Consider the following 25,168-nt stretch of genomic DNA (forward strand, 5'->3'; position numbering starts at 1 on the left):
ACACTAGATCGCGTGTTATCTTTTTGGAAAATTGTCTCCCCATATTGTATGGGTGCTTCAGAGCACAGTCACTTTTGTATAACTTGGGGCGCAATTGACAAACTTTTTGTGCTATAATGATAATTTATTGATATTTCCTGACCAGCAAATGTAAATAGCATTATTTTTTTGTTGTAGACTTTCCTGGGAGATATTCATTATTTCAAATAGTTTTATTCATAATGGTTGCCAAATGTCAGGTTCTTATAAATGGGATATCTGGATGAAGTCAGTTATAATATGAAGAGAAAAAAAAAAGATTGGGGCATGTCAATGTCTCAAGACCACAAAAGAAAGGTTTCATGTGCATGAACTCTAAAATGATAGACTTACAAGATTGCCAAATGCTGTTTTGTTAGTTGAGCATATCTGAACAAATGTGTCTCCTATGTCTTTAGACATACCCTGCTGAATTTGAGAGTTGCTTGTAAAGAAAGCTGCATAAAAAAGGGATAGAATGCCAAAGTTCAGTGGGAGAGTTGGTGACATAAACTGTAAGATTAACAGGTTACAGGTTCTCAAATTTACCTGCAGAAAGTCACAACAGTATCTCCAGATAAGACCTCTTCCAGTATTGACAAAAAGAAGTTAAAACAACTCCATCTTTATTTATCCGTGGCAGATCACAACATTAATAGTTCCATTGAGAGCAGACTTTCATCAGAATATACCAATGGGGTAATTAATGAACAGTGACAACTTGGTACAATGTGTGAACCGGCGTGTAGTTGTCCAATGACAGCAGAGGAAGCTCGTGGCCAAAAACATCTTGTTTAAATTGAGTAACACAAATTAGATAGTTGTGTATTAGCAGATAGTTACTGCAGGTAACAACACAAAGGGATTGGATGGCATATTTGTTAATGAACGTCTTACGTTAAAAAGCAATCCACTAAAGAAGGAACTACTGAAATGACTGGGATTGCAGTCCACATAACCACTCAAGTGGGTTAGTTAAACAATAAGTTATTGGAATGTACTGCCTACCAGATACTGATGCTATCTATCCATGGTAGACTTAATAGGGAAATTATGGAAATAGACCCTGCTGATCTTGGTATAGTTAGAGACCTAAATATTGGTACAAACTCCTGTAGTATAACCTACATGAAACTAACATATATTAAATACATATAATCTCAGAAGTGTAGTGAGCTCTGCCACTAGAGTAACAGTCAAGTTCCATAATTTTATTTATGAAGATGATATCTGTTCCCGAAAGAACAGATACCATTGATGTCCGTGCAGCTTCACTAGAATGAAATGATAATTAAATTGAAACTCTTAGCTGCCAACAGATGTGTTGATATGCATCAATGGGGACAGCTGAATGTGTGTTTCCTGACTGGGACTCGAACCCGACTTCCCCTGCTAGAGTCCCGGTGGGTGCACACATTTTCAGCTGTCCCCATTGATGTATATCAACAACACCTGTCGGCAGCCAAGGGTTTTGATTTAACTATCATTTCATTCAAGAGAAGCTGCATGGTCATCAATGGTATCTGTTCTTTCAGGAACAGATACCATCTTCATGTAGTTAAAGGCTACCCGGCCATTTACCTCCTTCTGTGTGAATCCGTGCACTTTGCCCCCAACTATTACGGGACTCGTCAGCTTAGTCTGGTGCAAGTAATGAGTGAATGGGCAAATTTCTGTTAGGAACACTACGAATGTAGGTTGTGGACAGTTGGGAATGTGGGTCCCTTTTTTTTTGGGGGGGGGGGGGGGGGGGGGGGGAGCGTAGGAGGGATAAGTCCCTGCACAGTCGCACTATCCTCTGTGCCCTCGGTGGCTCAGATGGATAGAGTGTCTGCCATGTAAGCAGGAGATACCGGGTTCGAGTTCCGGTTGGGGCACACATTTATGCTGCCCCCATTGATGTATTTCAACAAGACCTGTCAGCAGCTAAGGGTTTCGATTTAATTATCATTCCAATAAAATATATTGTGCAATAGTCAATAGAATTGTAAAATTTTGCATCGTGAACATCCACAGCTGTAGAACTTCTTACCGTGATTAAAAAGACTGCTTCAGCTGTAAGAGATTTTATTTATGATCCAACTAGTTCCACAGTGTTATAGCCACATCTTCAGGGATATGTACGTATTTTGTGACTTAGTTAAAGCATTCTGTGTCAGTTATAAAAATGTTCAACCATCAAGAGGTTGGTAGTCAAAGTTAAAATATGACAGAATGGAGGGATCATCATCCCAATGCAGGAAATCAGAGGCATAACATTTGTCATATGAGGTACATTGTGACCACCAAGACTGGAACTCACAATAATAATATATTGGGACGATGTTTCCTGCATTCTGCCATATTTTAACTTGGAATACTGACAGCCTGATTGTTGAACATTTTTATGACATTTGAGAGAGATGTTGGATCATCTGGTTATCACTTGAACTAAGTCACGAAATAAATATGTATCCCTAAAGATGTGACTCTAATGTCATGAAACTAATTGGATCATAAATAAATGTTTATCACAGAGCAGTCTTCTTCATCATGATAGAAATGTAAAAGGCCATGTTAACTGCTGAAGTGTTCATTTTCATGACTAGGACCACTGTTGTCAGTTGTTTGAATACTTAAGCCTTGCTACAGGAAAAGTAACTAAAATAATTGAGAAGAAATTGATTCTGAGTGAGTAGCACTACCATCAGCACCTTCAAAATTAAGCTAGCAGAGAAGTGGGATACCATTTACCAAATAAAGGGCCAGAAAGCAAATGGTATGAATTTTATAGAAATGTGTTGAGGCATGTTGACTACTGCTGCCCTTTCAAAGAAATATCTGGAGTACTAACAAACAAAATAATACTAGACTGTAACTTCCACTATGTTAATTAAGTTAATGCAAAATATACATGGTCTCGACTCTTCAAATAAAGAAACAAAGCTACATGTATTTAAGGAGAGGGATATTGAAACAAAACAAAGTACATAGATTTTTTGCATGAAGTAGATAAGTAATGACGCAATAGAGCATTCAGCCAACATAGGCAAGGCATCCTGGAGGCCAATCAATAAATATTGTGAAACCATCAGAAAGCTGCAGAGTGAACCAGTTAGCATTAGATACAAAAGCCCTAGTGGAAGATTTAAATGCAGTATATACTTTGTTCAATAACCACTTTCTCTCTCCTCTTGACCAACCAGTCCCTGTGACAGAGGTACAAGCTGACACACTAAATATCATTACACGTGGTGTAGGGCTAGAATTTGTGGAGGTGAATCAACAAGATATTTAATGTAATACAAAAGCTAAAGAACAAGCACTTGTCTGGATGGGATGACATCACATATGGTGGTAAAGAAATGTCAATGAAATCACTAAACTCCTTACCTATTGTATCAATTGTAACATTTATCAAAGTGTGTTAAAATAATGTAATTTGGCCAGTCCATATCAAAGCTTCAGCTTTCAAATGCACAGTTGAAACAGTGATACACTAGATCACTCCAGGCAAAGTTCTTGGTGCTTTCCTTTTCCAGCATATAGTAATTATATTTTACACCCCTTTAATTTTGCACATTATGCTGACGACACCTAAGGGTGCGAGGAACTGGAATTTTAAGCACCTAATGGGGTATTAGAATTATGTACATATTTCCATGCACAAGGAATACAGGTCGATGAAGGTAAATCATAAATGCCAGGAGGGAGGGATGTGCATGTGTGTGCTGTGCAGTGGTTGCAGCAGATACGGTATATAATGTGGCTCCTTTCACATGCAGCCTGGCCCCTGGTGGGATAGGACAAGCATGTGACAGGTGATTGAGGGTGGCATAGGGATGGACTTGGATGTTGTGGAGGTTGGGTGTGCGGTGGAACACCACTTTGGGAGGGGATGGAAGTATCTTGGGTAGGATTTCCCTCTTTTCAGGGTATAGTGATAGACAATCAAAGCCCTGAAGGAGGACATGATTCATTCATTCCAATTCTTGTTGGTATTGGGTGAAAAGGGGGGGGGGGGCACAGCTTTGTGGTTGGTTCTTAGGATGGATGTGAGGATCAGGTGTCTGTGGGGATATGGCACGGGAGATGTGTAAGTGTTTTAGGTCGGGGGGGATTGCATGTCTGCGAAGGCCTTTTTTTTTTTTTTTTTGAGCCTTTCAGCTTACTGGGCGAGTGAGTTCTCATCTCTGCACGTGCGTCTGCCACAGGTGGGCAGGCTGTGTAGTAGGAATATTTTGGCACAGAAGGGGTGGCAGCTGTCAAAGTGCAGGTACTGTTGGTTATTAGTGGGTTTGATGTGGACTGAGGTGTGAGTGGAGCCATCTGAGAGGAGGAAATAGACATCTAGGAAGGTGGCACGGTGAGTGGAAGAGGACCAGGTGAAGCGTACGTTATTCAATTCTCCCTTCAATCAATCACTTGCAACCTTTACTCGCCACTTGCAACGCCAACTTCCTTCCCCAGTGTCATCATCCCCCCGCACCACCACCACCACCACCACCACCACCACCACCACCACCACCTAACGGAATGGACCCCCGTCCATTTATCTGCATCAGTTCAAAAAAGTTTCCATATCCCTAGCCAAAAGCCTGTGGCATATCCTGTTCCTTAAATTCTACCTAAGCCATAGTATCTCCCCTCCCCAATTGGCTAACCATAAATACCCGACCTTCACGTTTTCAGTTCCACCAGTCACTCTCCCTAACAAACCCTGTTCTACAAAAACATGTCTCTATGGCACGTGCATCCCTAAACCATCTCCAATCCCTCCACAAAATACTGCTAGTGCAGTCCTCACTACCTACACATCATTACCAAAATTGAAATCCTGGTAGTCCAACACCTAGAAGAACATTCCAAACACCACCTCCACAAGGTATCCAACCTGCTGAAATCCTACTGCCACCTTGGAGCACCACTATCCATCCCCAATCCTAGTCTCAGTGTTCCTTCTTGTTAATCTCTCATAGCACTCAGACCTTGTCTAGCTGACGTTTTCAATCTACCACATCCTCGAAAACCTCCTACCAGCACTCTATGGAATCTAGAACTGAAACAGTCCCAAAACACTGTTGTTAACCTCTAAAAGAAAATCCTCAACCTCAGAGAAGTTTCAGTCCTATCCAAAGGCTTCAGATTCATCCCTACTCCCAGGTTTATCCATGATGGACTTGTGAAAGACCTACTCTCCTTCACATTCTCCCTATAGTGGAAACACTTGTTTGCCACCAGCCCCTCCAACCAAAGCTAGTCCAATCCAATCATCGATCCCTGCATCTCTCAATTTGTAGCCCCATTCTACCATGGACCTCCCACACTCCCACCTAACCATCCCCTGGTCACCTTCAAGAAATTTCTAACTTCCAACCTGGCCTCACCATCCTTCCCCAGAACACTCCCTAAGAACTACCACCTTTCAGTAGAAGAAAGGACTGCCCTACACAACGCAAAAACGGATCCTGACCTGATCATCCTCCCAGCAGGCAAAGGTTCCATCACTGTTGTGATGAACCAGAGTGACTGCTTGGCAAAGGGCCACTGCCAGTTGTCGACACCTCCACCTACAAGCTCTACCAAAATGACCCCATCCCAGAAGTCCAACATAACCTCCAATCCATGCCGAAATCCTGAGACCCTTCTCAGCACCTCTCCCCAGAATGCATATCCTTACTCACTCCAACAACAGCCCGCACACTCACTTTCTACGTGCTCCCCAATATCCACAAACCTAACAATCCTTGGTGCCCCATTGTGGCTGGTTACAGTGCTCCCACTGAAAGAATCTTGGCCCTTGTTGACCAATATCTGCAACCAGTTGTCCAAAACATAGCCTCCTGCATTGAAGATACCACTTCCTGCACCGGCTGTCCACCATCCCCACACCCTTACCTGACGGGTCCTCACTATTCACTGTACACATCTACATCTACGTGATGACCCTGCTATTCACAGTAAAGTGCCTGGCAGAGGTTTCAGTGAACCACCTTCGAGCTCTCTCTCTACCACTCCACTCTCAAACAGTGTGGGGGAAAAACGAACACTTAATTTTTTATGTGCGAGCACGGATTTCTCTTATTTCATCATCATGATCATTTCTCCCAATGCAGGTGGGAGTCAACAGAATGTTTTCGCCATCGAAGGAGAAAATTGGTGATTGAAATTTCATGATAAGATCCCATCACAACAGAAAACGCCTTTGTTTTAGTGATTAGCACTCCAATTCACGTATCATGTCTGTGGCACTCTCTCCCCTATTTCGCGATAATACAAAATGAGCTGCCCTTCCTCAAACGTTTTCAGTGTCATCGGTCAGTGCCACCTGATGTGGATCCCACACCGCACAGCAATACTCCAGAATAGAGCAGACAAGTGTGGTGTAAGCACTCTCTTTAGTAAACCTTTTGCACCTTCTAAGTGTTCTGCCAATGAATCGCAGTCTTTAGTTTCCTTTACCCACAATATTATCTGTGTGTTACCTATGTGATTGTTTGAATTTAGATTATTTGTAATTGTAATCCCTAAGTATTTAGTGTACGCTGCTCGTGGTCTCACGGTAGCGTTCTTGCTTCCCAAGCACGAGGTGCCGGGTTCGATTCCCGAAGGGGTCAGGGATTTTTCCTGCCTCGAGATGACTGGGCGTTGTGTCATCATCATCATCATCATCATCATCATCATCAACAATCACCATTACGGTCAGAGGAAGGCAATGGCAAACCACCTCCACTAGGACCTCGCCTAGTATGGCGGTGCGGGTCTCCAGCATCGTTCCCCTACGCTCCGTCACGGAGTATGGGACTTCATCATCATCGTCAAGTATTTAGTTGAATTTACAGCCTTCAGATTTTTGTGTGATTTATCGTGTAATCGAAATTTAGTGGATTTCTTTTAGTACTCATGTGAATAACTTCACACTTTTCTTTATTCAGGGTCAATTGTCATTTTTCGCATCACACAGATATCCTATCTAAATCATTTTTCAATTTGTTTTGGTCATCTGATGACTTTACAAGAGGATAAATGACAGCATCATCGGTAACCAATCTAAGACAGCTACTCAGATTGTCTCCTATGTCGTTAATATAAATCGGGAACAATAGAGGGCCTATAACACTTCCTTGGGAATGACAGATATTACTTCTGTTTTACTTCATGGTCTTTTTGTTAACAAAAAGTTTGTGACCATAGACATAAATTAAAGGAAACTTATTATGTATAAGGGTCACTGTTTTTAGATGATGTCGCAGCTTGTGTGACCTTTCTGACAGGAAATCGTGAATCCAGTCTCACAACTGAGGTGATATTCCATAGGCACGCAGTTCGGCTAGAATATGTTTGTGAGGAACAGTGTTGAAAACGTTCTGGAAATCTAAAAATATGGAATCAATTTGACATCCCTGTCGGTAGCACTCATTACTTCACGAGTATAAAGAGCTAGTTGTGTTTAACAAGAACGATATTGTCGGAATCCATGCTGACTGTGTCAAATTCAGTTCTTTGAGGTAATTCGTAATTTCCGAATACAGTATATGTTCCAAAACCCTAGTGTAAATCGATGTTAGTGATATGGGCCTATAATTCAGCGGATTACTCCTATTTCCATTTTTGGGTATTGATGTGACTTGAGCAATTCTCCCGTCGTTAGGTATGGATCTTTCTATGAGTGAGCAGTTGTATATAGTTCCTATATATGAACTATCGTATCAGCATATTGTGAAAGGAACCTGACTGGTATACAATTTGTACCAGAGGCCTTGGCTTTATTAAGTGATTCAAGCTGCTTTGTTGCATGGAGGATATCTACTTCGATGTTTCTCATCTCGGCAGTTGTTCTTGATTGGAATTCAGGGATATTTACTTCAGCTTGTCTGGCGAAGGAGCTTTGGAAAACCATGTTTAATAACACTGCTTCAATAGTACCGTCATCAGTGACTTCATCATTGTTATCGGGCAGTGAAAGTATTGATTGCGTCTCGCCATTTGTGTGCTTTATGTATAACCAGAATATCTGGGTTTTCTGCCAGATTCTGAGACAGTGTTTCATTGCAGAAGTTATTAAGAGCATCTCACATTGAAGCACGCACTGTATTTTGAACTTCTGCAAAACTTTGCCAATCTTGGGGATTTTGCGTTCTTTTAAATTTGGCATGCTTTTTTCATTGCGTCTGCAACAGCGATCTGACCCATTTTGTGTAACCTGGCTGATTAGTAGCATCACTTATTAATTTATGTGGTATTTATCTCTAAATGGCCACCAATACTCTCTCTTTGAAATCATTCCACATCTTTTCTATGCTTACATGGTGAGTTTGGAAGGAGTGAAAACTGTCTCTTAAAAAGGCATTAAGAGCATTTGATCAGCTTTTTTAAATATATGTACTTTGCGTTTCTTTTTGATGGTTGTAGGTGTTATGGTATTCGGCGTAGCATCAACTGTTTTGTAGTCACTGGTCCTGTATTTGTCACAATACTCCTTATTTGTCCAGCATTATTTGTTGCTAAGAGGTCAAGTATGCTTTTCCAACCATTTGCGCTCCGAATGGGCTCATGAACTAATTGTTCAAGATAATTTTCTGAAAAAGCATTCAGTACAATTTCGGATGACATTTTATGTCTGCCGCCGGCTTTAAATCGGTAATTTTTCCAGCATATCGAGGGTAGATTGAAGTCAATACAGACTATAATTGTATGAGTGGGGTACCTATTTGAAATAAGACTCAAGTTTTCTTTGAAGTGTTCAGCAACTATATCTTCTGAGTTGGGGGGGGGGGGGGGGGTTCGGGTCAGTAAAACTATTCAATTAATAGTTTAGTCATGTATAACCTCTGCCCATACTATTTTGCAGGAACTATCTACTTCAATTTCACTACAAGGTAAACTACTTTTGACAGCAATAAATACTCCACCACCAACTGTATTTAATCAATCCTTTATGAACACTGTTAGATCGTTTGAAAAAATTTTGGCAGAACTTATATCTGGCTTTAGCCAGCTTTCTATACCTGTAACTATTTGAACTTCAGTGCTTTCTATTGTGGCTTGGTGCTCTGGTTCTTTCCCAACACAGCTACGGCAATTTCCAACTACAATACTGATAGTTTCTACAACTACCTTACTGTGTTTTACCTACCCCCTTTTAGACAAACGCCCTTTCTGTGGTTTCTTGACACCCTCTGACCAAAAAAAAAAAAAAAAAAAAAAAAAAACGGCCAGTCCCTTGCACACAGCCTCTGCTACCCATGTAGCCACTTCCTGTGTGTAGTGGACTCCTGACCTATTAAGCAGAACCTGGAAACCCACCACCCGATGGTGCAAGTCAAAGAATCTGCAGCCTACATGGTCACAGAACTGCCTGAGCCTCTGATTCAGACCCTCCACTTGGCTCTGCTTCAAAGGACCACAGTCGGCTCTGTTGATGATGTTGCAGATGGTAAGCTCTGCCTTTATCTCGCAGGCGAAACTGGCAGTCCTTGCCATTTCCGCTAGCCGCCCGAAACCAGATAGAATCTCTACCGATCCAAAGTGACATGCGTCATTGGTACTGACATGAGGCACCACCTGAAGTTGGCATTTCCAGATGCCACGAAGAGTACAGGGTGCAGCCCTTTCCACATCCGGAATGACCCCCCCCCCCCCCCCCCCCCCCACCCCCGGGACGCACGTGGAGTGCACACTGGCTTTCTTCCCCTCCTTGACCATGTGACCATGTCCCTAAGAGGCCCTGTTACGCGCCTAATGTTGGAGCTCCCAACTACCAGCAAACCCACCCTCTGTGAATGCCCAGACCTTGTGGGCCGAGAAGCTTCCTCTGGAACGGGGCAGACGGCTGCATCCAGCTTAGAGATTTCGTCAGCCACAGATAATGCCCGAAACCTGTTCGTCAAATGAACTCGGGAGGCCCTACGATCGGCCCCTTGGAATGTCTTTCACTGCCTGCCAGACTTTGAAATGATCCCCCACTCAACCATGGGTGAGGGGTCAACCAAAGTGCAGGCAGTACCCAGGGCAGCCATAGCACTGGACCGATCGGGGACACACAGGACGTGCTCGACGTCCCTTGCATCCCCGCATCCGACCTCACCATAGTGATGCCCCTTCGCTGCAGCCTCAAGCTGTCTGATGGAAGCCAATACAGCCTGGAGCAGGGGTCACCAACTCAGCTCACATGTGTACACAGCAATCACAATTCCTATACATTACTGAAGTTGCTCCTGTTTGAAGCTCGTAAAAATATATAACAAATGAATGGTGTACTCGGCATATTAGCAACAGGAACAAGACATGCTCTCACTGACTGACTGACACTGTAGGTGCAACCTCCTTATACAGCAATATCCCTCGTGCCCATGGCCTTGTACAGTTGAACACTACCTTCCCCAATGCCCTGCAGATTCCAAACCAACCACTTCATTCATCATACATCTAACCAACTACATCCTAACACATAACTACTTCACCTTTTAAGGGAAGATACACAAGCAGATTCGTGGCACTCCCATGGGCACCAACATGGCATGCTGCTATGCCAGTCTCTTCATGGTCCGTCTGTAGAGGAAACATTCCTACCTTCTCAGAACCCCAAAGCCCTGATCTGGTTCAGGTTTATTGATGACATCTTTATACTCTGGACTCAAGATCATGACACCTTTATCCTTATTCATCCACAATATGAACACCTTCTCTGTCATCCACTTCACCTGGCCCTCCTCCACCCATTGTGCCACCTTCCTATATGTTGATCTCCTCCTCTCAGATGGCTCCATCCACACCTCAGTCCACATCAAACCCACCAGTCATCAACAGTACCTGCACTTTGACAGCTGCTTTCCCTTCCGCACCAAAATATTCCTGCCGTACAGCCTGCCTACCTGTGGCAGACGCATCTGCATTGATGAGAACTTCCTCATCCAATATGCTGAAAGCCTCAAAAAGGCCTTCGCAGGCAGGCAATACACCCTCGCCCCCAGACCTAATACACAAACATATTTCCCATGCCATGTCCTCACAAACACCTGATCCTCACATCCATCACAAGAACCAACCACAAGGAAGCCCCACCCTTGTCACCCAGCACCATCAGGGAGTAGAATGCCTGAAGCTTGTCCTTCGTTAGTGCTTTAATTATCTATCATCATGCCCTGAAATGAAGGACATCCTATCCAACATACTACCATCCCCTCCCAAAGTGGTGTTCTGCTGCCTACCCAACCTCCACAACATCCTAGTCCATCCTAATTCCATTCCCACCCCAAATCCCCTGCCACATGGATCATACCCTTGTGGAAAGCACAGATGCAAGATGTGCCCTATCCACCCAGCACTTCGTACTCCAGTCCCATCGCAGGCTTATCCTACCCCATCAGAGGTCGGGCCACCTGTGAATGCAGCCATGTTATATACCAACTAAACGCCAAACAGTGCACAGTGTTTAACATTGGTATGAAACCAACCAGCTATCAAACAGAATGAATGGCCACCACCAAGCTGTTGCCAAAAACGAGGTGGACCACACAGTGGCACAACATGCAGCGGAGTACAACATGCAAGATTTCAATGGCTGCTTCACAACATGTGCCATCTGGATCCTTCCCACCACCAGCTTTTCTGAGCTGTGTTGATGGGAGCTATCCTTACAGCACAGTCTTCACTTCCGTAATCTTCCTGGCCTAAATCTAAGGTAATTTTCTGTCCCCCACCCCCTGTCCAAGTACTCCTGCCCAATACTTATCAGCTAGTTGTGCTGTCATCTCATGCCCTATTCTTTGAAATCACATGTCCAGCCGCCTGCTACCTGCACTCCTAGCTAGCCCACAGATGGCTCCTCTTTATCTCTCACACACATGCCGCTAGGGGCTTTCACCCCACTTCCTCCTTGTCTTTTGCCTCTCTCCATCCCTCGCCCCACGTCACCCTGCACCCTGCACCCCCACCTCACCCCACTACACTCCCCGTAGACCAGAGGTAGGCAACCACAAAGCCTTCACGATCTAGACCGTAGGTGAGAAAAGAGTTGGCAGTCGACTGAGCTCAATGTAGGGAGGCGTGCGGGCCTGCTTGTGTGCGTGTGCGCGTGCACAATATTTTATACAAATTTCAACGTGTTTCTCCTAAAAGCATGAGAAAGGAGTTTCATTCTGAAAGTTAGCAAAGCAAAGCTATGTACGATGCAGCGCTTATGTATTTCGGCAAGTTGTCTCCTTTATTCCTAAATAGTTCTTTATTCTTTACCAGAACTTCCCATTCATGATTTCTCAATGTAGAGAAACAAATGTGGTAAAGCTCTTCAGAGGCATTTGAGGTTTAGCTTATCCAAAAATTCAAAGAGAACATACAATGAGAGTTAGAATAAAACAATGTATTGAAAACAGTATACATTTGTGTTAATACAGTTTAGATCTATTAATTGTAATTAACTAGTGTGTGACCTGTAAGTTATGATTCCTTTTGAATTAAATTTGGTGTAGTAACCACAGGTGAGTAAGTGTTGTTGAGTGTGCCTTCCAGTCTCTTAAGATATTATGAGGTCATAGATGACATGATAGTGCAAATGGAAATGTTTTGGAGGTCTCCAGAATATTCAGTTTATAGAGTTGTTTGATGAGAAGCAGTTTGGAAACTGTAAATCAATTTTCCCAAGTGTGAAACTGAAGGGCCTTGTCACAACTTACCCATTTTTAAACAAAGAACAACTAGAAAACGAGTTGGGGGACATTTATAGTGACAAACAAAAATATTTGCCAACTGCTGACCATTAAATTCATTAATTTGCCGCCTTCTTTCTGCTTTTATGGTCCTTCACTTTACATTAACCTTGAACAGAAAAGATTGTCTTCCCTGTTGTCTATTGTGTAATTGCAGCATCTTACTTACAAATCTGAGAAAATTGTGAGTATATGATATTTTGGCTCATTGTTTTCATAACAATGTTATATTTACAAAAATGTTTATTTGTGGGTTACTGCCATTAAAATAAATTACATGAATAACTGACTGAATTTCAGTTTCTTAAGTTTTTAAGGTTGTGGTCATTTTTCCTTAAAAATGCGGAGAGTTCTTTTTGTAGGACAACCACAACTGTACATGGCCTTTTCACAAAATGAATAGAATGCAACAGTTGTTGAACTGATACAATTTTATTGTTTACAGTGGGTTTCAGAATGATAAAATTCCATCTTCTGGATACAGTGGAACTATGAAAACAACATGTTACAATAAGCTCAAATTCCAAATTTAAAATGTAACAGGAAAACGATAAGTGGACATTACTCACCTAAAGTGTAGATGAACTAAGGTTGTGTTCCGCCCTATGTCATCTGTTGAATAAAAGCTTTGTGTCCCACCCTATAAAACAGGGAACCTATGAAGTCACCAAAATGAAAAAAAAATCCAGTAGAAAACCGCTTATCAACAGAAACACGAAACACCCAGAAATCATAGAGGAAGCAGAACACTGACATATTGTTTACTTTGTTATAGGGGTATTCTGGAAGATAGTTTTCTATCATTCTGAAACCAGTTGAAAGAAATAAAATGTTTTTGGTTCAACAATTGTTGCAGTTTTTTCATTTTGTTAAAATGTAATTTGGGTATTTAATTCAGTAAAATAAGGAATCATTTACTGCTTGTATGCAGTTTTCATGGAATTCCGAAAGTGATATGTTTGTTTTCTTGCCGATATTTTCTCCAGGTGTTCATCGACAGTAATGCCTCCCTTGATTCATCAGCTGGACTGAATCCTATTACACACTCAACACCTGTCCTGCGAAAAGATTTACTCAGAACATCTGCTCTGTGTAGTGAAGCAAAAATTTCACCCCTATTGCCAGTAGTTCCTGTGTTAGGCAACTCTGCTGTTACTGTAACCCAGAAACTGAGGCCTGTAAGGGCTCCATCACAGCAAGAACAGAAGAAAGGACCTTTAAAAGCTATTGTACCCGTTGTCAGCATGACAAGAACTACTAAAAAGGGAGGTAAGGTGGCAGTAGTTATCTGTAATTTGTAGTGTTGCATAATACTTTATTGGTGCAATTTTGTAGTAGTAGTAGTAGTAGTAGTAGTAGTAGAAGAACAAGCACATCAAACATAGTTTTGTGTCCCCCTGTTCCCAGAACTCCTGAAGATAGACATTGTCTGTGGATATTGTAGAACAGACACAGTCCCTTTGACTGGTCAGAGATGTCACTAAACCCGCCCAAAGATGTAAACAGCCATGCATGAGCAGCACCTATTAGACAGAGGGAATCTCTCAGCTGATCAGTTTGTGATTCCACCGGGAAGGAGGTACACGACTAGTGTTGTCTGTACTTCAACTATGCCTAGATGGTAAATACCATGGTCCAATCGCATCCACATTGTTACTTTGTGCCAGGAAGGGCTCTCAGCAAGGGAAGTGTCAAGGCGTCTCAGAGTGAACCAAAGCGATGTTGTTCTGACATTGAGGAGGTACAGAGAGACAGGAACTGTCGATGACATGCCTCGCTCTGGCCGCCCAGGGGCTACTACTGCAGCTGTTAACCACTACCTATGGATTGGGGCTCGGAGGAACTCCGACAGCTATGCCACCACGTTGAATAATGCTTTTCATGCAACCGCAGGATGTCATGTTAAGACTCAAACTGTGCGCAATAGGCTGCATGGTGCACAACTTCACTCGTGATGTCCAAGGTGAGGTCCATCTTCGCAACCACGACACCATGCAGCGCGGTACAGATAAGCCCAACAATATGCTGAATGGACCGCTCAAGATTGGCATCATGTTTTCTTGACTGATGAGTGTCTCATATGCTTTCCACCAGACAATCATCGAATACGTGTTTGGAGGCAAACTGGTCAGACAAAATGCCTTAGACACACTGTAGAGCCAGGGCAGCAAGGTGGAGGCTCCCTGCTGTTTTGGGGTGGCATTATGTGGGGCTGACGTATGCCACTGGTGGTCATGGAAGCCGCCATGACAGGTGTATGATACGTGAATGGCATCCTGCGACCGATAGTGTAACCATATCGGCAGCATCTTGGCGAGGTATTTGTCTTCACGGACGACAATTCGCACCCCCATAGTGCACATCTTGAGAATGACTTCCTTCAGGATGACGACATTGTTCAACTAGAATGACCGGCATGTTCTCCAGACATGAATCCTATCGAACTTGCCTGGGATAGATTAAAAAGGGCTGTTTATGGATGATGTGATCCACCAACCATTCTGAGATATCTACGCCAAATTGCTGTTGAGGAGTGAGACAGTGTGGACCAACAGCGCCTTTATGAACTTATGGATAATATGCCAAAATAAACACAGGCATGCATCAACCCAAGAAGATGTGCTACTGGTTATTAGAGGTACCGGTGTGTACAGCTTTCTGGACCACCACCTCTGAAGGTCTCGCTGCATGCAGTGTGTCGTTTTCATGAGCAATAAAAGAGGCCACCCCGCCCCGGGGGCCCACAACTCTTTTGTGGATACGTGCATAGCGAGCACGGGACCCCGAGCTAATGTGGCCCTCCTTCCTTTCCGGGGTGCATACCTTCCTTTTCCGTATCCTTCTCTATCCCCCTTCTTTGCCCCCCCCCCCCCCCCCCCCGTCCCCTCACTTGCGGCTCTTTGCTTCCCTTTCTCCCTCTCTGGGAGTATGTTTTGTGCCTACGTCCGGAGATGGATGCTCGGAAATGTAACACATTCTTCGCTTTCTCTGCTTGCACGTCTTCATCCTTCCTTTGTCCTTTTTTCCTTACCTCTTCTCTTTACCCTTTTCTCCGCTGTGGCGTTTGAGACCTCTCTTCTTTCCTTTCCCTTTCTCTTTTTTCCTCCCTGTGTGTGTCTCAAGGCCGACCCATGCATTTCCATGTGTAGCCGGTGCCGGGGTAACGCGTAATTCCCCGCCCTGGGTAGACAGGTAGGACACATACGTACCCCCTGGTAACGGCCAGGCCCAGGGTGGGGTGAATACCCGAGCTTGATACCTTCCCAAAGTGGTGATTGGTTCCTCCATCCGTTTCTCGGGAGGTGTGGCCTGAGGTGTGAACAACCACCTAAGGTGGGAGTGCCCTCAAAGAGGGCCACCACAAGGGAGGAGTGCGCCATCGGAGACGCCGGTAATCATGGGGGATTCTTCCGCAATGGTTTCCTCATCTTCCACTATGTCTGCTCACAAGAGTTAGTTCACTGAGTCTCAGCCACAGACAGTTCTTCCCTCGTTGCCACAGTTCCTTGTTGTTTCTCGGTCTGACGAAGGTCACGACTTCTCCACGGTCAACCATTTTATTATTCAGAAAGGTGTCGACACAATTGCAGGTCCTGTAAAGTTTTGTTCCAGATTACGGAATGGCACCTTGTTGTTAGAAACAGTCAGTGCCCTCCATGCACAAAAATTGCTGCGTACTTCACTGCTCCACACCTTCCCTGTCCGGGTGGAAGCGCACCGCACTTTAAATTCCTCACGTGGAGTCGTTTATACATGTTCCCTCGACGGATTGTCCGACGAGGAAATTCACCACTACCTGTCTGACCAGGGCGTAACGGCTGTTCATGGTCATGAAAAGGGTTGACACGAACATCGTTCCAACCCGTACTGTCTTCTTGACATTTGACAGAGTGCAACTCCCATCGCAAATAAAAGCGGGCTATGAGATAATTTCCGTTTGCCCCTACGGCCCAAACCCTACGTGTTGCTATCAGTGCCAGCAGTTCAATCATACCAGCCAGTCCTGTTCCAACCTGGCCAAATGTGTTACGTGTGGCAAGGATGCCCATGAGGGTGCTTGTCCACCTCCATCCCCTCGTTGCATCAACTGTGTGGGTGACCACGCTGCTTCCACTCGAGATTGCCCCATTTTTAAAGACGAAAAGCTCATTCAGGAAATCAGAGTGAAGGAAAAGGTGTCAACCTTTGCTGCTCGAAAATTATTCGCCAGTCGAAAGCCCACTGTGCCTCAGACAGGAAAATACAGCACTGTCCTTGCCTCTCCTCGGCCAACAAAGGAGGCGGCCACGCAGACTTGTGATCTCACCTTTGGTGACACGGTCGTCAGATCGACCAGCCCAAAGATCGCCCATTCAACCTCCCCACTTTCGCCTGCTCACTCTATGGCTCATCCTTCATCGGGTTCTGCTAAATCTTGACCCCAAAAGTCAGACACACGGACTTCCAAAAAACAGCATACTTGTGAGCATATTTTACATACCCCAACTTCACAACCATCGGTTCCTCCTTCATCTAAACATCATGTTTCCAAGAAGGCTAATAAGAAACTCAGTTCCTCTCCTTCTTCACCACGCCGTGTCTCATCTACAGCACCACCTGGCGGTAACTGCCCTCGGCCGTCTTCTGTGTCGCCGAGGCGCACTGCTGGCGGCCGATCAACCGACCTATTGCTGGTGGCAGGAGCTGCTCCTGAACAACCTATGCATCAGGATCTTCTGCCCTCGGCTGAGTGCCGTTCCACACTGTCTGTTGCAAGCTCTGAGCAGTCACTGAGTTAACGGCAAGCTTGGTCACATTCTTCCATTTTCTATCCACCCTATGTCCATTATCCATTGGAATATCCGCTGCATTTGAGCCAATCGAAATGAATTGACAATCCTCTTACGATCCTACTCGACGGTCATCTTCTGTCTTCAGGAAACAAAGCTGCATCCCCACGACTGCTTTGTTTTCCCCCCATTTTCAGTCAGTCCGATTTGATCTCCCTTCTGTTGAAGGCACTCCAGCACATAGAGGGCTCATGATTCTTCTCTATGATACTCTCCATTATCACCCAATCCCCTGAAACACTTCCTTCCAAGCAGTTACTGTCCGTCTTTCCCTTTCTGGACACACCTTCTCTCTTTGTACTGTATACATTCCTTCGTCCACACCAATGGCACGAGCTGATCTCCTTCATCTTCTTGGTCAGCTTCCACCCCCCTATTTGCTGGTTGGGGGACGTCAATGCCCACGACACACTTTGGGGATCTTCACATCCTAGTCAGCGTGGCTCACTATTGCTAGACGTCTTCCACCAAGCGGATCTTGTTTGCCTCAACACTGGGGACCCTACATTTTTGTCTGCCTCCACGACAAATTTCTCTCATTTGGACCTTTCGGTCGGTACTGTTGCGCTAGCTCGGCGCTTCAAATGGTTCATCCTTGCTGATACACACTTGAGTGACCACTTTCCATGTGTCCTTCTATTGCAGCCACAACTGCCATATATGTGCCCAAGATGCTGGAAGTTTGCCCAAGCTGATTGGACACTTTTTTTGTCTCTACTGACATTTGATGACCGTCACTTTCCTAGCGTTGACGATGAGGTCGCTCATATTACAGACGTTATTCTTACAGCTGTGGAGTGTTCAATACCTCGCACATCAGAATTGCCCCGGCGACCCCCAGTTCCTTGGTGGAACAAGGCATGCCGTGACGTAATACGTGAGCGACGACGTGCTCTTCGCGTTTTCCGCTACCATCCTACTTTGGCCAACTGTATCTGCTATAAGCAGTTCAGTGCGCGGTGCCATCGCGTCATCTGCGATAGCAAGAAGGCAAGCTGGGACTTCTTTACTAGCTCATTTAACACCTTCACTCCCTCCTCGGAAGTTTGGGGTCGGATTCGATGGTTATCAGGCGCGCCTAGTTTGTCCGCGGTCTCTGGGCTCACTGTTGTGCAATTTCTAACTCATTGGGTCAACACTTTGTTGAGATTTCGAGCTCTTCAAATTACCTGCCAGCGTTTCTCCCAAAGAAACTTGTTTATCGTCGGGAATTTTTTGCTCTTTGTGCACAAATGAAAGAAGCCATATTTATTTACACTGATGGCTCAAAAACATCGTTTGGTGTAGGGAGTACCTATATTGTTGGCGACACCCCAAATCGATTTCGGCTTCCCAACCAGTGTTCGGTTTATACTGCGGAGCTTTATGCTGTTCTCCAGGCTGTCCAATACATCCATCGCCATCAGTGGATACAGTGTGTTATCTGTTCAGATTCTCTCAGCTCTCTCCTCAGTCTCAGTTCTCTACCCTGTCCACTCTCTGGTCCACCGGATTCAGGACTGCTTACGCTTGCTCCACTTGGGGGACATCTCGGTGGCGTTCCTCTGGATCCCAGAACACGTTGGTATCTGTGGAAATGAGGTGGCCGATATAGCGGCCAAAGCTGCAGTCTCTCTTATTCGACCAGCTATTCGCACGATTCCCTTCCCCGATCTGCGAAGTGTTTTATGTCGTCGTGTTGTTCTTTTATGGCACGCACATTGGTCGAAACTTCCCCATAATAAATTGCGGGACGTGAAAGCTCTTCCGTGTGCTTGGACCTCTTCCTCCCGAATGCGTCGTCGGGAGGAGGTAATTTTAACTAGACTCCGGATAGGGCACTGTTTTTTTAGCCATCGACATCTTTTAAGCGGCGATCCTCCCCCACTCTGTCCCCACTGCTCCCAGCTGTGGACGGTAAGACACCTTTTACTTGAGTGCCCCTATTTTACTCCGTTACGTGCCCGTCTACAGCTGTCGCCTGATATATCGTCCATTTTAGCAGATGACACGCACTCAGCCGATCGCGTTCTCGAGTTTAATAGTGCCAGTGAGATGACGTCAGTCATTTTAAGCTCTTTTTTGGGGACAACCCACCCCTTTCTTTAGTGGTTTTCTAAGCTTTCCTTCTGCTTTTAGTTTCTCCAATTTTTTGAGTTTCGTTCCCATTGCTGCTGGTTTCCATTTTCGTTTTTTACTTTTTCCTAAGTCACAGACCGAGCACTAATGACCATAGCAGTTTTTCGCCCTGAAACCAAAACAAAAAAAAGAAGAAGGGGGGGGGGGGGGAGATGATGATGTTTCTGTTGCTCTCTATACCAATTTTCTGTACAGGTTCCAGAACTCTTGGAACTGAGGTGATGCAAAACTTTTTTTTGATATGTGTATTTGACACTAACTGTAATGATAAGCATGCTGTTTTTATGGTAATGGATGTGTTAGCTGTGTAATGTGTCCACTGACATACTGCAGTATCCATGTTATAGCCGTTTAGTGGATCATGAAATCTAGAAAAATCTGAAGTTTCAAAGTATGTAGTGTAATTTTGTATTCAACAAATTTTGTTTTGTGAAGTACACAAATACTGTTTGTATTTATAAAGATTATAGATAATACATAATATTTTATACAAATTTCAACTTGCTGCTAAAAAATTCACTTTCACAAATATTTTTGCATATTCCATTGTCTTTTGTTGAATAATGCACCGTTCCCCTCCCCTTTGAATTTAAAATTAATATTGGCACCAGAATAAAAATAAATATTTGAGGAATTAGTCCATAGCATTTGTAAATCTATTGAAAAATTTATGTTTCAATTGCGACTGTGTGTTTCATTCTGTGTTGTAATTTCAGCGCCTACACAATTTTTAGGCATGTGAATGAACTGAAGTTCTTTTTTGAGGGAATGTCAGTGTGCTTCAAAATTGCATAAATGATAAAATTAAAATAAATAGCCATAGACTGAACATATCTTCCAAAGAATGAAAGTAAATGCCTAATTTAAGTTAATCAATATGATACCTCTTGGATGCTGTAGCACTTCAAATACGTATGTGGTCTGGAGGCCCTGTGGAGTCTAAGCGTGTGGGTTGAGCAAGATCTGCACTATTAGTCTTTCTGGATACAGGGTCTAAGTAAAAAATTCACAGCTTTAGATGTGATAGGAAGTGAATGTTTCTAGTATGTGCTAAATTAGGTGTCTTGATTATGGGCTCTTGCACTCCATAACTGAAAAGTTTGTGTTATGTACATGGTTCAGTAACTTGCAACTTCAGTAAAGAAATAATTACATTCCTGTTTGTGTTTGTACTTACTCTCTGATACTCTACAAACACTGACGAGTCAAAACATTATGACCACTGCCCGCCACAACACTGGATGCCTCCTGGTGGCATTGTGGCTGTATGGTGTAGTAATGAAAGCTGTAAGCAGAGCTGGCTGGGACCGGGGATCACCCTAGTGAATATATGGGTTGCAAATGGGGGAAAATCCATTGAGATAAGTGACTTTGGAAAAGGGCGAAGCTAGTCGAATGTCCACATGCTGCTGTTATGAGCATCTGTGGAAAGGGGTAGGACAGTTAAACTACCACTAGGGGCTGAATGGTTGAATGTCCATGACTCTTTACAGAACGTGGGGTTCGGAGGCTTTTGTGCTCTGTAAAGTAATATTGATGGCGATCTGTGGCATCTCTGCTGAAAGAGCACAATGTTGGTGCACGCACAAGTGTTTCAGAGCACACAGTTCATCGCACATTGTTGAACACGGAGCCCCACAGCAGATCACAGCAGACGCAACAGCATAGTCAGTTTGCGATTCAACCGTCAATCAGTGTAAACGTGTCAGCTCTTGGGATGAATCACATTTTTGCTACACTAGGTCAATGGTTAATTCCACAAACACTGCCCTTGAGGTGAACAGCAGCTCAAAACGTGCAGCATGCCTGGGACACAGGCTGTTGGGAGCAGTATTATGCTATGAGAAACATTCTGCTACACATGCATGGGAGCATTGGTAGTAATTGAAGACACACTGACAGCTGTGAACCACTTGAATCCTTTCATGCTTGATGTCTTTCCCGACGACAATATCATCTTTCAGCAGTGTAACTGTCCGTGTCTCAGAGCCAGAACTGTGCTACAGTGGTTTGAGGAGCATTATAGTTGGTGTTTAGGCAACCAAATTCACCTTATGTAAATCCTATGGAACCAATCTGGGTCGCTGTATGGTGCCGTGACTGGAAGAATATCAGAGGACCTTCACTTACTCAAATTACATGACATGCATAGACATCTAATGCCATGTACCTCCATAATGTACCAGCAAACTGCTGAATTTCTGATATGCTGAATCAGTGAGGTATTTCATTCCAGAGATGGACCAACAAGTTATTAAGCAGGTGGTCATAATGTTTTGGCTATCAGTGTTGAGACAAATGTGAATTGGACTGCTTATGATACTATGAACACATCTGTAGTAACCCACATGTCAACAGCCACAAAATAACCTGTTTTGGTGTCACAGTTTAGTTAGTTCCTTGTTCTCCATATATATAAGTTCGAAGATGTATTGAAATTATGTGGAAATAGTCAATTTACAGGATATCTGTACAAGATTATTAGTAACATTAGTGAAAAATTATTTTTCAGTCCTACTCATGGAGTTACACTTAAGTCCTTGGTTTTTCTTTTTTTCTTCTACTGTTTTAAATATGTATGTCATTTTCTTCTCATATTGTGAGGGATTATTATTTGTGATGAATTCCATTAGTTAAAATAGGGAACTCCTTGGAGAGATAAATACAATATTACTGTGGGTAGCTGTCACATATTATTCTTACTGCTCGCATTTGGGAGATCAAAACTTTCTTTTTAAGTGATGAGTTACCCCAAAAAGCTATTCCATAAGAGACTAAATGGAAATATACAGAGTACAATACTGCTGTGTGTGTGTGTGTGTGTGTGTGTGTGTGTGTGTGTGTGTGTGTGTGTGCAGAGTACAATACTGCTGTGTGTGTGTGTGTGTGTGTGTGTGTGTGTGTGTGTGTGAGAGAGAGAGAGAGAGAGAGAGAGAGAGAGAGAGAGAGAGAGAGAGAGAGAGAGAGAGAGAGAGAGAACAACACAGGCACTGCAATAACATATTTATCTGCCAATACCGGGCAAGCCACTTTCAATAAAGAATGTATCCCCTGTATGAGAATATGCATAATGAATGTACGAGTGCTGGTTGTAGACACATGGTTGATAACACATGGTAGTTGGTGTCTGGCTGCGAGTGGTGGAGATTCTGAAATGTCACACCTCAAGTGTTGCTTGGTTTGCCCAAGGGCTTTACTGCCAAGACGCTGTCGAGTGTACCTTAAGTGGTGGACCCGCAGGGTGAGTGGGAGGTGGTAATGCGTTTGCCTCACTAGACTGAGGGCCAATGTGGAGGCTGATGTTATGACCTCACCTATTCACCCTGAGTGTACAGGTGGCTGTTCCTTCAGCAGGATCTGAGCAGGAACACATGGGCAGGGATTTGCTAGTTATTGGGTGCTCCAGTGTTAGGTGCGTTATGGAGCCCCATAGGAAGATAGTATTCAGAGCTGGAAAGGAAGCCAATGTGCAGTTGGTATGTGTGCTGGGGGGCCTTATCTGAGATGTGGAGGTGGCCTTACCTGCGACTTTCAAGTGTACAGGGGTATAGTCACGTGCAAATTGTGGCTCACGACAGTGCCAACGATGCCTGGCGCACAGGTCCTGAGGTCATCCTGAGTTCTTAGAGGCAGCCAGTGGAGGAGGTGAATACTGCTGACCTCACACGTGGGGTGCAAGCAGAGCTCACAATTTGCAGCTTGCTTCCCAGAGTTGATCAGGGTCCTTTGGTTTGGAGCTGGGTGGAGGGTCTCTACCAGAATCTTCGTGCTCTATGTGACTGTCTTGGCTACAGATTTCTGGACCTGCGATATCAGGTAGGAATTTGTAAGACTCGCCGTGATAGGTCAGGGGTGCAATACATGAAGGAAGCTGCTACTCAGGTAGCAGAATACTTGTGGGATGCATATGGGGATTTTTTCAGCTAGGAAGTTCAGAGCAAAGACAGCTTGACTGTAAAAATTTTATCAGTAAATCGCCGAAGGATTCATAAGAAAGTTCCTGAATTTACTGCCCTCCAGGAAAGTTCTCAACCTCAAATTATTCTTGGGACCAAGAGCTGGCTAAGACCCAAAATAGAAAGCTCCAAGATATTTAGCAAGTCTTGAAATGTTTATCGGAAAGATGGATTATACGCTGTAGGAGGGGGAGTGTTCATTGCAGTCGCCAAAATCTTCTCTCTACTGAGGTTGAAATTGAATGTGATAGTGAAGTTATGCACAACAGGATAACAGGTGTAGGTGAAACAAAGTTAATTGTTCGGCATTTTTACTGACCACCTGGCTCCGCTATTAGTTCTAGAATCATTCAAAGAAAGTCTGTGGTCAGTTGCGCATAAATACCCAGATCATAAAATATTAGTTGGTGGTGACTTTAACCTATCGAGTATTGACTGGGACGTGTATGGATTCATTGCAGGGGGTACAGGGAGTCAATCTTGTAAAGTACTTTTGAACACATTTCTGAAAACTGTCTCGAGAAGCCAGTTTGACAGCCCACACGCAATGGAAGTATCTTGGCCCTTGTAGCTGAAAACAGACTGGACCTTATCGATGGTGTCAGTATAGATATGGGGACTAGTGGAGTGTTTCTCCTAGAAAGTGCAGATAAGCATAGCATTTCACTTAGACAATGAACTGCAATCTTTTAGTTCCAGAATGATGACCATCGAGAAATTATGGGAAAAGTTGAAACAGATTGTAAATTGTGCTCTGGACAAGTATGTGCCAGCAAGTGGATTAAGGGTGAAAAAGATCCATTGTGGTTTAATAATGAAATTCGGAAAATGCCAAGGAAGCCGTGGCTGTTGCAATCTTGGTTCAAAAGAGGACGCACAAATGATGACAGACAAAAATTAGTAGAGATTCGGGCATCTGTGAGAAGATCTATGTGTGAAGCATACAACAGCTACCACCATCATACCTTGGCTAAAGATCTGGCGGAAAACCAGAAAAAATTCTGATCCTATGTAAAATCTCTAATTGGGTTTAAGGCTTACATCCAGTCAATCATTGGCCATCTGGTTTGGCAGTAAAGCCTAGCAAAAGGAAGGTGGAAGTTTTAATTTCCAAGTTTCAAGAAATTGTTCGTGCAGGAGAATTGTACAAGAATACCATTGTTTGACCATTGCATAGTCCCTAGTGGATGACAGTAGTAATAAGAATCCCCTGCACAGAGAAACAACTGAAAGAGCTGAAAACAAATAAGTTGCTAGGTACAGATGAAATCCCAGTTCGGTTTTACAAAGAGTGCTCAGTGACATTGGTACCTTACATAGTTTGCATTAATGGCGAATATCTCAACCAGTGCAAAGTGACTGAAAAAACAGTGCAAGGGGCTCCTGTATACAGGAAATCCAGATTGCTCTTTTCTCACCAAACCCAGCTTTCTCTTTTCTCGCATTGTAACTATGGATAATGGGCAACAGGCAGTTTCCACATTTCCAAATTTCTAAAAAGCATTTGACATGGTACCCACTGCAGACTGTTTGAAGGTTGGTGCATAAGGACTAGGCTCCC

The 25,168-nt window shown here is 43.8% G+C and overlaps 1 protein-coding gene across 2 annotated transcripts in view; it reads left to right on the forward strand.

Moving 5' to 3' along the window:
- Positions 1 to 25,168, forward strand: part of LOC126298942 (uncharacterized) — a 171,221-nt gene that overhangs the window by 69,804 nt on the left and 76,249 nt on the right. For both annotated transcript variants that reach the window (XM_049990543.1, XM_049990544.1), the window contains exon 8: positions 13,691 to 13,973. In XM_049990543.1, the coding sequence (XP_049846500.1) occupies positions 13,691 to 13,973 (283 nt within the window). The remainder of the gene's footprint in view (positions 1 to 13,690; positions 13,974 to 25,168) is intronic.

The sequence above is a fragment of the Schistocerca gregaria genome, chromosome X (assembly GCF_023897955.1).
Source record: "Schistocerca gregaria isolate iqSchGreg1 chromosome X, iqSchGreg1.2, whole genome shotgun sequence".
In the NCBI taxonomy this organism is placed as follows: domain Eukaryota; kingdom Metazoa; phylum Arthropoda; class Insecta; order Orthoptera; family Acrididae; genus Schistocerca; species Schistocerca gregaria.